We start from the raw sequence: 14,616 nt of genomic DNA on the forward strand, positions 1-14,616 counted from the left end.
AGAAGGGCTTAACTTCAGGAGCATTACTGTTTTTTCTTGAGGTTGTCTAAATACAGTACAGCCCCTGTATGACAGAACTACAGAAATTAAGCCCACTTATTGAATGTATGACTGGTCTGTAATGCTATAATGAAGCCCCCTGGATGGCTGCGTTCAGTTACTAATTATGCGTGCTTGACACAGCACAAGATGTTGGGTATGAAGTCTCAAAGTCCAACTTGATATTTTAGAATTTGCTCACTAAACTTTGAGGAGGATCTGCTTTCTGCGTTCAAATGTTGCAGGCAGTCTTGGACCCTGCATTTCATTTTGCATGATCAACTCTCAGCAGAGATAGTAGGTGTCAGGGATGGCTTACTGTTTTTTTTTTTTTCTTTATCTCAGCAGTCTTAGAAAAGAACAAAACCCATGTAGCTACTTCTTTCTTGCGATCCATCTATTTTTTACTCTGGCCCTCAGGGAGATGGACTTTCGGATAAAGTCCATGTGACAGTCAGGCAAGCTGGCTCTAGGAATGAGTCTTTCCTGTGTTTTGTATTGCGCTGTTCAAAACAAATTAGAGAGGTGAGCACTAAGTGTTGATGATAAGCTTTGGTTCAAACAAGCATTTGTGAAAACAGCTGTGTGTTGAGTGGTGCATGGATAGCGCAACTTTCCCCAAGACCTTTTTTCCTGAAGTATTTAGGGAGCTAGGTAACTGAAAGCTGACTAAATCGGCATTTAGAAACTAGTATTCTTCCCCGCAAGAGCCGTAGTATGGAGTTATGAGGTTCAAAAACTTACAGAATAATTGGTGATGGTGCAGTTAGCACTGTTGTGAAACATGCTATATCTGCTTGCTTTTGGCTAAAACAAATGACTCCTAGTTGAAAAGAAATACTGTATGTTTAGTCAAGAGCATCCATGTTAAAGAGGGGGTTTTGTCCTTTTTTAAGCTTTATACTTACCCTCTGGTACCCCCGTAGTAGCTTTTTTAAAAAAAATCCCCTTTATTCTCACACTTGTGTTTTAGAAAAGTCTTGTTTCGACCTCTGTTTAAAATTTTTCATTTCAGAAACTCCACAAACCCTTTTCCCATTGATTGGCTAGCCTCTAAAGTCCTCTTGGAGCAGAGCTATGGGCAGACCTTGGTGTTTGAGGCCCACCCCTCTAACTTGTCATCAATCAGATTCTTATGCAATGACCTCATCATTTTAGCAAGTTTCATGAAGATATCATGAAGACCTTTTGCTAATTTTTACAGGCAGATTCAGGCATAACTTTGACAGTTAGTATGAACATCCAGCATTGTTACTTCATATCCATGTTTAAAGCAGAATACCCCCTCTTTAATTAGCTCAGTGAATGGGCTGCCTTCCTCACTCCAAGACCTTCATCAACCACACTTTTTGTTCCTTTTTCTTTCTTCTCTCTTATCATCTTGTGTGTGACCTAAAAGTTGCCACCAAAATGCCACCAGATGATCTTGAGGTAGCTGTCAGCCAGTTGCATCTCACCTAATAGGCCAAACATTCCATATGTTGGTTCACATTATGTTTTGTTTTTCTCATCCATTTCTTTGAAGGTATTAAAAGAGTGGAAGTTAAAGGGTGAAGTCACCATTCAGCCCCATTTTAAACATGCAAATTACCAATTGATATTGGCAGAAGAAAAGTCTGAAACCGATCTGCATTTTTACCCTTCCATTCTTTAGTAATAACATCATTTTCGAGCAAAGAAGTTGTCTAAACACAGAGTGACCTCAGTCTGAACGCAGCTGTGTCTCATTCTTCCCAGTATGGCAGAACAGACAGAGAGGGTCTTTTTAAGGATAGCGAAGGAGAAACAGAACTCCATATGCAAATATTTCACCAACATTTGTCTGAAGTGTTTTGTCCCTGTAATCAGTTCCAAACAGCGAAGCCTGCTGATGCACATTTTGTGCTTTTGGTCGTTTATTACAAATGTGACAAACAATATCAAGGTGTCCTTCACTGTACAGAGACTTTTGTTTCATCTTAACTACAGAACAACAGTGCTGCCCCTTAAATAATTCATTACAACTTAATTGTTCTTGATAGCACTCTACAACATCACACAATAATTAGTAATAAATAACGCTCTCTGCTTGAGACATTTCTCGCACTAAGAAAAGAAAGAGCTGCAAATATGAAAATCAGCTGCAGATAGCTTCCCTTTTATCATGTTATTTTTAAAGCAAGTGTTTTGCTTTTCATCATACTTTTTTTGTGATTTCATGGTTTAAAAGTCATTTTTTTAGTAGTCATTCAGTAAGCTGCCCAGGATCCACGTACTCCTTAGTCCTTAAAGGGGTTTGGCTTGTTATGTTCCTACATTTTACCAACAATCTTTCATGTCTTTAAAATACTTTCCTGCCCTCTGTTTGCATAAGTTTCTCTCTCTTAAAGAAGAGTTATACCAGTTTCTCAGTGATAATGTTAATCCCATATGCTGTACATTTGATGTATTTACATGGAGTAATTCCAGCTACTCGGCATCCTGTGAGCACAGACACTTTTGTCTGGCCTCTGTGTCCTCAAAGGTGACTTTTTTGTTCCTCCTGGGGTCGATCCACGAGTTATGGATGACCACATTGTTCGGTGTAGGGTCGGCCTCTACTACAGAAACAACCCTCTTTTTCATTTTACTTTTTAAGACCTTCTGGAACTTCTGCCGAGTGAAGGCGTAGAGGAGTGGGTGAAAAATAGTGGTTCCATAGGCCATCACCAGGAAGCCCAGGCGGAGGCGGACAGTTAAATCACTGGGCCCGGTGCTGAGGATGATGGTGTTGAGAACAGTAATTGGAGTCCAGCAAAGCAGGAAGGTGGAGATGATGAGGAGAGACATCCTGAAGACTCGTTTTTGCCTCTCCCGTCTCTCCCGGTGACGCTTCACTGCTCGTCTTAGCGCAATAATCACGGACACTGACGCCCGCATTCCTAAAGGTGCACTCCCACCTGCCCGGACCCCTGTGCTGCTCTGTGAGGCGTCTGTTGACTCTGCTTGCGTTGCAGTGCCCAAAGAGATAGTGTTTTTGCTCTTTTGCTTCTTTTTGGGCAAGTTGTGCTGAAAACGTGTTCCAATCCGGATATTGAGCGCCTGAAGGATCTTGTAGTACGTCACCAGCATCACCACAGCTGTGAAAAAGAATATGGGGATCTGTGCTAACAGGTGATAGTACAAACCCAGCTCAGTGTAGTACTCATTTGTATGAGCTACTGCAACCACCATAGTCTGGTTCACAAGGTCTGAACCAGGGGTGAGTAGGAAACCCACTTCCATGAAGGGAACCAAGAAACTGAAAACAGACAGAGCCCAGATGGACCCCAGTAAAGCCACTGCTCGTCCCATCGTTAACACACGGTTTGCCGGACGTACTGAGATGTCATAGCGGTCCACAGTTATTGCCAGAACAGTAGCAGCAGTAGCTACACTTGCAAAAGAGACGCAGGCTTCATGGAAACAGCAGATCATGGCTGTCTCCGCTTCCAGGGGAAGTAGAACCACTACAGCTGTCATCGGGATGCAGCAAATGCACACCTGGAAAAGAGATAGAGAGTGGTGTCATATTCTGACAAAGAATTAAACACCCTAACATTTGGACCTTAACATTTGTCCACTAAGATGGGAAGGTTCAAGGGTCTGAAATGCACATCTTGTTTAGGAAGCACATGCCTTAAGCCAAAACTCTTAATGTGGTTAATAGTGACTGCCATAGTGCTATAGAACTTTACTACCCTGATGTAAACAAGCACAGATAAGGTAGTTTGTCAACACTTTAAGGTAGGCTCTTTTCTGAATAGTTAATACAAGATTATCAGTAACAAGCATAGACATGTGGATATTAACCTGCAAGGAGGACCAAAGGCTTGTAGTGCTAGCTCTGCTGATGTTTGTCACACTTAACAATCCAATTTTGCATGACTGAGCTGCTGACTATTTGATCCTTTGATCTACTGTTAATTAAATTATGCTCTGTTTGATAGTTTTATTAGTTTTTCTTGCCTTTGGATGGGTTGGAAAATCAGAATTATCAATGAAATGAGATTTAATATCTTAAATTTGATGGCTAAACTATTGCCAAATTGAGATGTAGTGATAGCACTCAATTCAAAGGTCATGCCATGTAGCCAGTGTAAGATAATTGTCGGTCAAAGAACTGATGGCCATGGATTCAAAAACTAAAACCAGACTGTAAGAAAAATGGGAGACTGCTGTAGCGGAGGATGTACCTGTGTCTGATATGAATTTGTGGACTCAACTGTTTTAGAAATGGAGCTAAGAGCAGTGATTCATTCAACTGATGAAATCTCATTTGACTGATGATTCAAATCATCAAGGTTTAAGGGCAGCGCCTGTTTCTGCTTCATTATCCTTTATGTCTGATGTCTGGCGCAGAGATGGATGCTTTGGCCTTATTTTTGACACAAAAAGGAACATTTTGTTTCATCCAGATCGGCTGTTTCCGTTTTAGCAGGCTCAAGTAGAATGGTATATTTGCTGATATGGACGATGGGATAAGAGAAACAAAAGCTAAGATGAGAACTCACCAGTACATCCACCACATGCAGGTTCATGGTGATGATGTTGGAGACAGAGCTGATGAGGTTTTGCTTCATGCAGTAGAGGACGAGCACAGTGAGGTTGGAGCTTAAGCCCAAAATTATTTCCAAAAGCAGGAAGCCCGTCAGAGAAACCTGCCAACAGAGACACAGAACATGGCAGTATTTAGTGATTAGCACTTTTGTGGCCTGTCCAGTCATGGCAGATGGCGGTTCATCATGAGTGTGGTTTGACACAAGATTTCTACCAAATATCGCATTTGCCATGTTAATGCACATAGTAGAATCAGGTTGGGTGTTTTAGCAAATTCAGGAATGAAAAACCCAAAAATGTAGACCCATTAAAGGAACCAGTTTTCAAAGTATGAACCTTTAGAGAAAATCTGTGCATTGACCTACACAATAAAATTCCATGCTGTCTCTTTACATTCATGTGAACGAAAGCACTAGCTATGCTGGGTGTGTCTATTCGGCCATACCTGGAAGCTGATTGGGTAGACAGCCTCAGAGGAGGTCAAGTCCAGATCGTAAGGGTCTGCATTGTCAAGCACCGTCATGTTGCTCATGGTGGCTGAAGAGATCAGCATGAGGGATGTGTGCATTATCCTGATGAGAGGAAGAGCCCTAGAGAGGAGTTAACACAGACAAAAAAAATCTGTTAGATAAATCTCAAAGGCATTTTCATTTCAGATCACTTCAGAGATTCATGGAAAGGCCAGAATTTTTTAAGTGTGTGAATGATACACCATTACCATCAGACTGATTTGAAATTGTAGTTTTGTCTATCTGTTCAAAATACATCTGCTATAAGTCCTTGGTTTCATGGTACAAGATGTCGAAAGAAATAGACCAATTTCAATATATTAAGACATTAAATTGTTTGCCTTACAGACACAACACCGGAATAAGAACTAGAGATTTCACCATTTGAGTACACTGTAATTCATCGTTTGACTTTGCTTCAGATAATTTGCTTCTTGTGTTATATTGAGGCTTGGTTGATCCAGTATTCAAATTGTGCAATTTTACCAAAAGAACCAGTCAAGGCAGCAACAGACCAGCAGCTACTGTTTTTAATGAAGTAAAATTAACATTTCCTTCCTTGAATTGATGATTCCTATTTGTAAGTTTGCTCTAGGACTGGGCGATATGCTATTCTCACAATTCAATTCTATTACCATTTTGGGGTGTCAATTCAACATAAATTGCGATTCTTTGATATTTATGATTTTTGTGATTTTTAGTTTGCGTTTTTTAACACCACACCATGTGAAAGAGTTAAATAATGATGATAATGTCTACAGACTAAATCAGCCATATTTTCCCATAAAATGCTCATTGTGTGAGTCAGAGAGAAACATTTCACCCTCTGCTGGAGAAAAGTGGTAACTTTTTTCCAATCCAGTTTATAAATCAAGAATGAAATGAAAGATTTGAATTTGGAAAAAAAAATTGGCAAGGAATCCCAATTTTGATATTGTCAAACAAAAAATCCTGATGTACCAATTTTCATTTTTTCCCCACCCTTAGTATGCTCTCTGTAATACTATCAGACACATCAAATAATAAGACAATCCTTTAAATAAGAGTTTTAAATGAGGGAACACAAGGCCCAAAAATGTTGCAGCCACTGCAGCCTGTTAAATGGCAGCTTCAAAAAGGTAAAGGAAACCCACTGGAGAAATTCCTGAACTGTTCATAAAGACAGAACCAAGAAGATTGAATGTATTTTGAAGTAATGCTTATTCTTTTGCTAAAATGTTTGTGATTGAAATCTACTTAAATCTAATTCAAAGAAACAAAAAGAAAAACTGATAAGCTTTAATCATGACTAATTTTGTGTAATTTTAGGGCCTGTGTCCACAATGTTTTTTGTAGGGAATCAAATGCAGTTTTACTAAGTGTGGAGGCTTCCTCAGTGTTGTCTATTTTGTGTCTCTTCACTCATTGCACTGTGTCATTAAATAGGTGAAATTAGTAACTTCATGAATCTGGGATTTTACCTTTTAAATGAAACTCTTTTATAATTTTTACAATCATGAAGTAGACTTTTGTTTTCAGATAAGGCCGGTTTCCTTAAGTCTTGAAGGAGCAGTTTCCATGATCACATCACCTTGGAAAAAAAAATCTCAAAGCTCCTCTTCCTGTTTTTTTTTTTTCCTAATCTAACTCAATTCAAAACTGCACATTTGTCTGATTTCTTGGAAAAGTGCGCTCCTTGTGTACTTTACACGGTTGTTGTTTTTTGTCTGTAGAAATTAAAAATAAAGGAGCCTTGTGACTGAGCTAGCTTCACCCTGACAAAATGCAGTGAATCTGAGAGATAGTTGTGTATGTGCTGTACTTGGTTCAAATGGAAAGGTTTAATTGCATTAAACAGAAAAGCACAGTGCTTTAAAGATTACTGATTGTCTGTTCTATATTCACATGCAAGTCAGCAAATTTAGGTTGCCCCTCTTCCTTTATGGTGTGCATTAACATGGTGGAGACCAGGTTTGCAGACTTTAAGCAGGACTTAAACTTTTCTCTCCAGCTTTTTGTTTTTAGTCTTAAACAGCTTTAGATGGGAGATACAGATTTGGTTTAATGTCATGTTGTAGGAGCTAGTTGCTTTCCAGCATACTGAAACATTTAGCAGAAATTACAGGGACAGGAGTTCATGTTTGTTTGTAAGAACCTCCCAGGATTACAGGTTAGGGAAATCTGTCCGGCAAATGATCCATTTTAGAATTCCGGGTTTGCTTTCTAGGCCTACAGAAACCAAATGCAACAATACTAGAGAATGTGGTTAAAGCTTCTCCTAAACTTTAGGGCTAAGAAAACTGAGTGCAGGTGGGATACAGGGATTAAACTCACCACTCCCTCCTAGAAGTGTCCGCTCCAGCTCAGCAACAGCCGGTGTGGCTAAGAGGACCTTGTTGGAGCGTCCATAACCACTCTGCCGTATTCTGACTGGATCATAAATGTTGAAGACTTAAGATAATCCAATATTCATGAGAAGGAGTCTTCCTGAAAACATATCGACTCTAAAAGGTATGATTAGACCAATGACATGGAGAAGATGAGCGTATGATAAATCGTGTGATAAAAGTTCTCACTGGTCTTTGGCCTCAGAGAAACTGTCTCCACTCAGAATGGAAAAGTCTGTTTGTGAAACACAGAAACCAACACGCGCCCACCCCTCGTTGGGGGGCATGTGGTTTGTAACATCAGTGCGGTGCTCTAAGATCAATGCTTTCATTCATGCACAGCTCTGTCTATTCATTGTTGTGCTTGGACAAGTGCCTCTGGTCTCACCCAGCTTGAAAATGATGCCAGTTTCAGAACAATCCTCCTCTCTGCATTGCCCCCCACTTTTCAGGTATTTTATCTTTCACTCCTGTCTCCTTGAAAAAGTAAAGGGACTTGTAGTGTCCGTGGCCCTTATGTCATGCTGTGTCTGTCAGCCATTTCATATCCCAGAAAAAAAATGAAGGAAGGTTTCTTATCCTTTAATGACACAGTCAAATCTTTCTCTTTCCTGTGATCCACGGAGGGTTGAAGTCACAGTTCATGTAGATCCATCGTACCACTCAAAGAGACTGATGTGTCCACTCTTCAGCCTCTTTACTACGGTGTTATGCTTCAGAGACCATGAGATGAGAATTAACTGAAGCAAGGAAGGACATTTGTCCCTTCTTCATCATCATCATCATAAGCTTCCTTGGTGTTCCTCCTCAGGGCATTTCATCTTCAATCCTGGGGAGGCAAAAGATTTCAGTTAAAATTGTTAAAAAGAAGATATTTACGACATTGGGCTCCAACCAATTCCCCCAGAGTCTTCACGTTGCATCACATGTCCACCGTGTAATTTCAGCTCATTTATCACCCCCGACAGAGAACTCGCTTTTTCTTTGGTAATTGGATGCTGGTCCCTGTGAGTGTTGGTGTTTGTGTGTGTGCCGAATGTGCGTTTAATCAGTTTTTGTTGCCTTGCTTTTGGTCTTTGATGGTTCGTGTCATGTGCTGTTCTGCAAATAAGCTCTGAAAACTGTGAGCTGGTTCTCTGCAAACTGTCCTAGACCATGGTATGTGATTCGGGCTGACTGTCACAACAACTGGCCACACAATGCCCGAGTCAGTTCAAAGTCTTTTCAGGACTACGCTGTCTTATCTTAAGCCTTAGTAATGGGCCATGTAAGTTTGTACTCAAGGCCTGATTTATTCTCTGCCCTGTTTGTGCATCCCTGTAAACAGAAATATGCATATGAATGCAGAAGAAGCATTTGGTGTCAGAAGCATTTTGGTTTTGAATAATACTGGCTGATCATTTTTGAGCTGGTTGTGTACTAAAAAGTCAGTATGCAGCACAGAAATGTGAGAAACCCAGAGTCCAACAGCTTTCATTAAAATCTCCAAAAATACATATTTAGATGAGCAGTGAAGACAAAATCATGTCCAGTTCCATTTTCCTGTTTCATGTTTCTCGATGTACAACAAACAGAACCACTAGATAAGGGAAAGACTTGGACCAGATACTGAATTTTAACTGTCTGGATTTCTGGCTACTATTAAAACCATGAAAAACACTGAAAAAAATGGAATATATTTTTCACCACTATTTTAAAAATGCATACAGGATCACAGTTTAGAAATATCTCTGTTTTCAAATGTTAAGATTTGATTGGTCTTTTTTTGATTTAAGCAAACATTGTATTGCTCAAAGATTCTGCTTATCCCCATTTGCAAAATTGATGCTTCCTAGATGCTGATTCATATAACTTTGGTTCCAAACATTATTTACAATACATAGTACATCATGGTATTTTAAGTCTTAATGAAGCACCAATTAGTCAACATTGATAAAAATGAATGAGAAAACCGGGTGGAACAACATCAGTAGTGCTGTGTGCAGATGTAACCCTGTTTTCTGGAGTTGCATTGCTGTGTGGAGTGAGACATTTTGTAGCCTTGCTATCTCTGATGAGTGCTGCACATGCTAAACAGTGACATAACAGTGACCTAACAGTGACCTAAGAGTTAGCACAATAGCAATTGGTGGCACCATCATACTACACTATTGTGTCACACCGTGTCCTAGGTCTTGGCATATTTTACCCTTAATGCTGCAAAACCAAGAGTTTGCAATGTGTAAGTGTTTGGGGATGAGGAATGATGTATATATTTTTTAATCATCAACTGTCCACTGACAGAGCCACACTCTTGTTTTCTTTCTCTTCTTCTGCCATGAATCAGAGGAGTCAGCTCTTAGCCACGTTGGGATGGGTACCGAATTAGGTACTTTTGTAGGTACCGACCAAATTCTGTCAAAAGTACTGGGTACTGATTCACATAAAACCAAAAGGTACCATGTTTAGGTACCTAAATGCATCCTTGTGACTGTGAGAGAGTGGAAGAGTTGGTGATTTTCCATGCTGGACATGAACACAGCATTGCAATGTGAGATGGTAATGAACAAATATGTTAAATTGAAAAAATATATATATATTTTATTGTTAAACAAATTGATATTTTTTACCACATAAACACAAAAAGTGCCAAAAATTGGTACCATTGAATACCGGAACCGATTGCCAGGTACCAGGCATCAGTACTGTATTGTTTCAAGTGTGAAAGGTACCCATCCCTAGTTGCACATCACCACAAAATCATCAAGACTTTTAGGGGCATGTTTGCAATGTGTTGCTAACATAAGCAGAACTAACACCAATAGTCTTTGGTCCTACTCGCAGATTAGCGTTCACATGTCAATGCTGGTTACTTATTGCAACTCATTCCACTTTATCGCTACTTTCTGGATCTACATACTTACAAACAACACTGCACTATAAGATGTCATCGTTAGCTGTTCTTGTTTACATCCAGGTAGTAGAGCGTTGTAAAATTATGACAGCAGCGTTTAACTGAGACTTCATCTCTAATGAGTGAATGGTGGATGTGCTACAGCTTAGACAACATTGCTGACAGTTTGGGCCTCAGGTTGTAATTTGATTGTAAACCCCACCAAGATGAAAGCAAATCGCCATGTTTTACACACTCTGCAGTAGGTGGTATAAACAGTGGGCTCCCAAGAAGGCAGGTCCAGATAGGGCACAGCACTGTAGTGTGGGACACATTGACCGACGCTGTCTTGCCCTAACCTTAACCACGCATGACTTTTACCAAAACACAACCAGCCAATCACATCCAACCTGATGGAACACCTACTACTGTCAACACGCCCACTAATCTCTGGCCAAACGCCCGGGCTCCAGAGCTGCCTCAGGCAGCCGTTACATAAAATAATCTCTGTTGGGATGCTGAAATCAGAGAAAGGAGTCAGATCACAAGGGGAAGATTGTGTTTGTTAGTCAACAAGTTATTTGCTGGCAGATTTGGGAATCAGGAAACGATTTGTCATTTCATAAACAAAATGTCAAGAAGCCATTGATCGTGGCTGCTGGAATTGATTTATTGCACAGTTAGCGTAACAAAATAAGCGGTTAGAAAAGGTCAGTTGTTTTTTTTTTAACCTTGTTAGCCTAACAAACTAAATGATGTCATGCAGCTTCAGTCCTTTCTCAACTGAAACATCTTGCATCCTTTTTGACAACATACTCATGTTGTAATGATCATTTGATTATCTTCTTTTTAACTTCACAACATTTAAGACCATCAATAACTTTCCTTTGTTATTCTCATTTTTATTGACATACACCTGCCCCCTGGTTGACCCCACTGTAAGGACATTATCAGACAAGTTCAGCCTGATTAGTTTAATGTGCGTATATGAGCTTCACTCTCTCTGGGAGGTAGTGATCTCAGCTTTGCGTGCTCCTTGTTGTCTGTTTGACAGCCACTCATTTCCTCTAATTATTCTCCTCTCAAAATAATCACTGCTTGAAAATCGTGACTCACTGACTACACAACATGTCAGCATGCTTTGTGTGTTTATCTTGAGCTAAAAGTGCCTTCTGCAACACATTTACGTTGCCTCATTATCAGAGCTGTGATAACAGTGTTGGTGTATGATCGTGTTAGTTTACCTCTTGCCAGAGAGCGTTCCTCAGTGATCCCCCGGTGTGTCAGAGTGCTTTCTTTCCCTGCAGGAGTTTGTCATTTCAATCCCAAAGGTAGCGTCGTGCCTACAGGTGGCTGAGGATTAGTCCATCATTTCAGGATCGAATGTTGTGTTGTTGAGTTGTCCCCTCAGGGAAACATTTGACTGGGAGGAAACATTCAGCCTCAAAGCCTGGAGGAAGACAGAGATACACTGACGCTGCTGCTCTGCCTCCCCCTCTCCTCTCTCTGTGCTCTGTCTCTTTCTGCGTCCTGCTTCTCTCCGTATCTGCCTCCTGTAGCCCTTCCTACTCATCCATCTCTCCCTCCCCCTACCCGTCCTTTCCCTCTCTGAACTGTCTCCTTCTTCTTCTCTTCTTTCCTTTAACACCTCTTGACTAATTAGACTCACAGAGCAGCTTTAACGCTGTCCTTGCTTTTTTTCCCTTCTCATTTATCCTCTTTCTCTCATCATCTTTCATTCCTGCTGCATGTGATTGTCCAGTTTAACTCTTGTTTTTCTTCTAAGCCATCTCCCCATTACTTTGTTTGCCCTCATTTAAAAGCCCAGGTAGGAAACGGTGGCCATGACAATACTAATGGCAGCTTCCTCTTAGGACTTTGGCCACTCCTCCACTGTTTGTGTTTGCATAGCACCTGCCAGATGCTTAATTGTCACAATCTTGCTTTCATTGGAGCCGTCCTTGCGTTGCACTAATTGCCAGGTGAGCATATCTGCAAGGTAGTAAGTGAGAGGGCTAATTAGGGATACTTTGACATTGGCATGGCAACAACAGCCCTGCCAGCCAACACGAAGCCAGACTGATTTCACAGAATTCATATCAGGGCCCATCTGTTGCCTTCCAGTGTTACACTTGTCCTCTGATAAAACCAGAACTCCTGATTTGTCACATCTCCCTTGATCTGGTCATTTTATCTCAGCTGCTCATCTCCTCCCTGTCGTCTGTTTATTCAGGAAGTGTAAGCAGAGATGATGATTTCCAGTACGACTGTTTTACTGACATGCGCAACTCGGCGGGAGGCATGTTTTCCTCCAGATACAAGTGTTCAGCTGTAGAGGGAGCAGGGTATATGTATGGATGGAAAACACAGCCCCAGACTTTGCCTCTCTTGCATACCATGCTCATTTCTGCAGAAACAGACACAGAGACGGTGACAGCTTGGGGAAAGAGTGTATTTTTTCCAGCACAGATGACAATGATGTGTGAGTTTCACACCTATGAAATTGCTGTAAGCACAGTTGAGTACAACAAAAAACATCCATAAATGTTTAATGAAGGCATTAATATTTAAGCCTGATGGCTGGGCTGTCTGTGGCTGGCCTTAAACCTGCCGGCTGTTGTCTCATCTCCACCTTTTTAAACAGAAGCGCTTATGTGTGAAGAAGTGCACGGCTTTGTGCTTGTGTGTTTTGTCTTAACGAGAGGGCATACATGGACCTTCGCTGTAATGAGGACAAAAGGTTTGCATAGATTGCTGGAAACCTGACACCGAATGACCAATAACAACTGTGGAGAAGAGTTTAGAAGGAAAATATGTGATTTTCTTAAGGCTTTGTTTTGTCAGTCTGGTACCCTTTTAATAGTGTTACATGACTTTCTTTGATGTACAGCAGCTTGTTTTTCTGTGATATTACTGATACCTAACTGCTACATTTACACACGAGATCACTTCTCAAAATTAAAAAAAAAAAAAAAAATCATGGTGTTTGTTTAGCCATGCTGCCTATTTAAATTGTTTTTTTTTAGTTTGGTCATTCAAAGGTTTTTTCATAAAAAAACATTGATTTGAAGGGAGATCTTCTTCAAACCAATGTCGTCCTATATAATACAGTAATGTGTCAGCTGCATAACTTTGTTTATTGTTACATGAATATACATTAGTTTAGTTTAGTTTTAGTTTAGTTGGTCTTTGTTTCATTCATATTGCCATAGAAATATATATATTCCATATAAAAATAGGGAAACAAAAATCCCAAACGGATGAAAAGGAGCAGAAAGAAGAAAACATTTTATCACATCTGCCCCTTCTCTCACAAAACATTAAACACGTAATACAAAATCAGAAAAAAACTGCATGTCTTTAACATTACATTATTCCTTTCTTACCAAAAAATGAAAAACAAAACAATCGCACAAACAGAAATACTAATGTACATTTGCCACAAAACAAACAAAAAGTAGCAATAAATAGATAAATAAATAAATATAAAATAAAAAATAGCATACAATTGCACCTTTGAGGATTTTAAAAACACACTGGTTTTGATTTAAAAAAAAAACAAAAACAGAATGATTTGGCTTTTTGTAGTCTCTATCAAGGTTATTCCACAAACTGACACCTTTAACTGATATGCTGCGTTCTTTCAATATGGTTTTGAATCTTGGCTGGCTGCATAAATATTTCAAATCCCTTTAAGTTGTAACAACTTTCTCTTTTCTTGAAAGTGGCACTGAGTGTTTGTTGGTAGGAGCTTCTGATGAGCTTTGTACACAATTTGCAGCATGCTGAAACCTTTTATACCATTGAGTATGTAATTCTTTAATTTAACAAATAGTGGGTTCAAGGGATGTCTGTATGGACTTGTGTTTATAACCCTTGTTGCTCTTTTTCATGGAATGACTCAGTTTAATCCAGGATACAACAAAACAGATCTCACTGGTGTAACATAATGTGCAATCACTTCTACCTGCCAACATTTGACTCATCAAATGTCGCCCTGTACTCACAGGCCATGTGTCCACACTGGCCGTCAGTCAGCAACACTCAAATGAAGCTGGCAGCACAGACAACCTCAGTATCACAGCACATTTCACTGGTGCTTACTTGTGCTTGATTAAGAGTCAGCAGCAATTGGCGTTACATCTGTTTTGCATTTCTCTGTATCCTAAGTATTGGCTTTTATTAGGAGGAAATTGCTGTAAACACAATGAAAAGGATCAGATTCTTACATTTACTGTAGCGCTGGGTAAGGAGAAATGTATTATACACTCAC

The 14,616-nt window shown here is 40.0% G+C and overlaps 2 protein-coding genes across 2 annotated transcripts in view; one reads left to right on the plus strand and one right to left on the minus strand.

Moving 5' to 3' along the window:
* cog5 (component of oligomeric golgi complex 5) overlaps positions 1-14,616 on the plus strand; it is a 57,808-nt gene that overhangs the window by 9,787 nt on the left and 33,405 nt on the right. The gene's annotated exons all lie outside the window — the stretch shown is intronic.
* On the minus strand, positions 1,791-11,880 carry LOC141810318 (G-protein coupled receptor 22-like). The gene is made up of 5 exons (XM_074697729.1): positions 11,588-11,880; positions 7,419-8,300; positions 5,042-5,186; positions 4,551-4,697; positions 1,791-3,540 (listed from the first exon to the last, which is right to left on the minus strand). Exons 3-5 carry the CDS (start codon positions 5,162-5,164, stop codon positions 2,488-2,490), a joined length of 1,323 nt encoding a protein of 440 aa, XP_074553830.1. The 5' UTR covers positions 5,165-5,186; positions 7,419-8,300; positions 11,588-11,880; the 3' UTR covers positions 1,791-2,487.

Source organism: Halichoeres trimaculatus, unplaced genomic scaffold (assembly GCF_033239565.1).
Source record: "Halichoeres trimaculatus isolate MK-OKI-2021-1 unplaced genomic scaffold, fHalTri1.1 fHalTri1_scaffold_21, whole genome shotgun sequence".
Taxonomy (NCBI): Eukaryota; Metazoa; Chordata; class Actinopteri; order Labriformes; family Labridae; genus Halichoeres; species Halichoeres trimaculatus.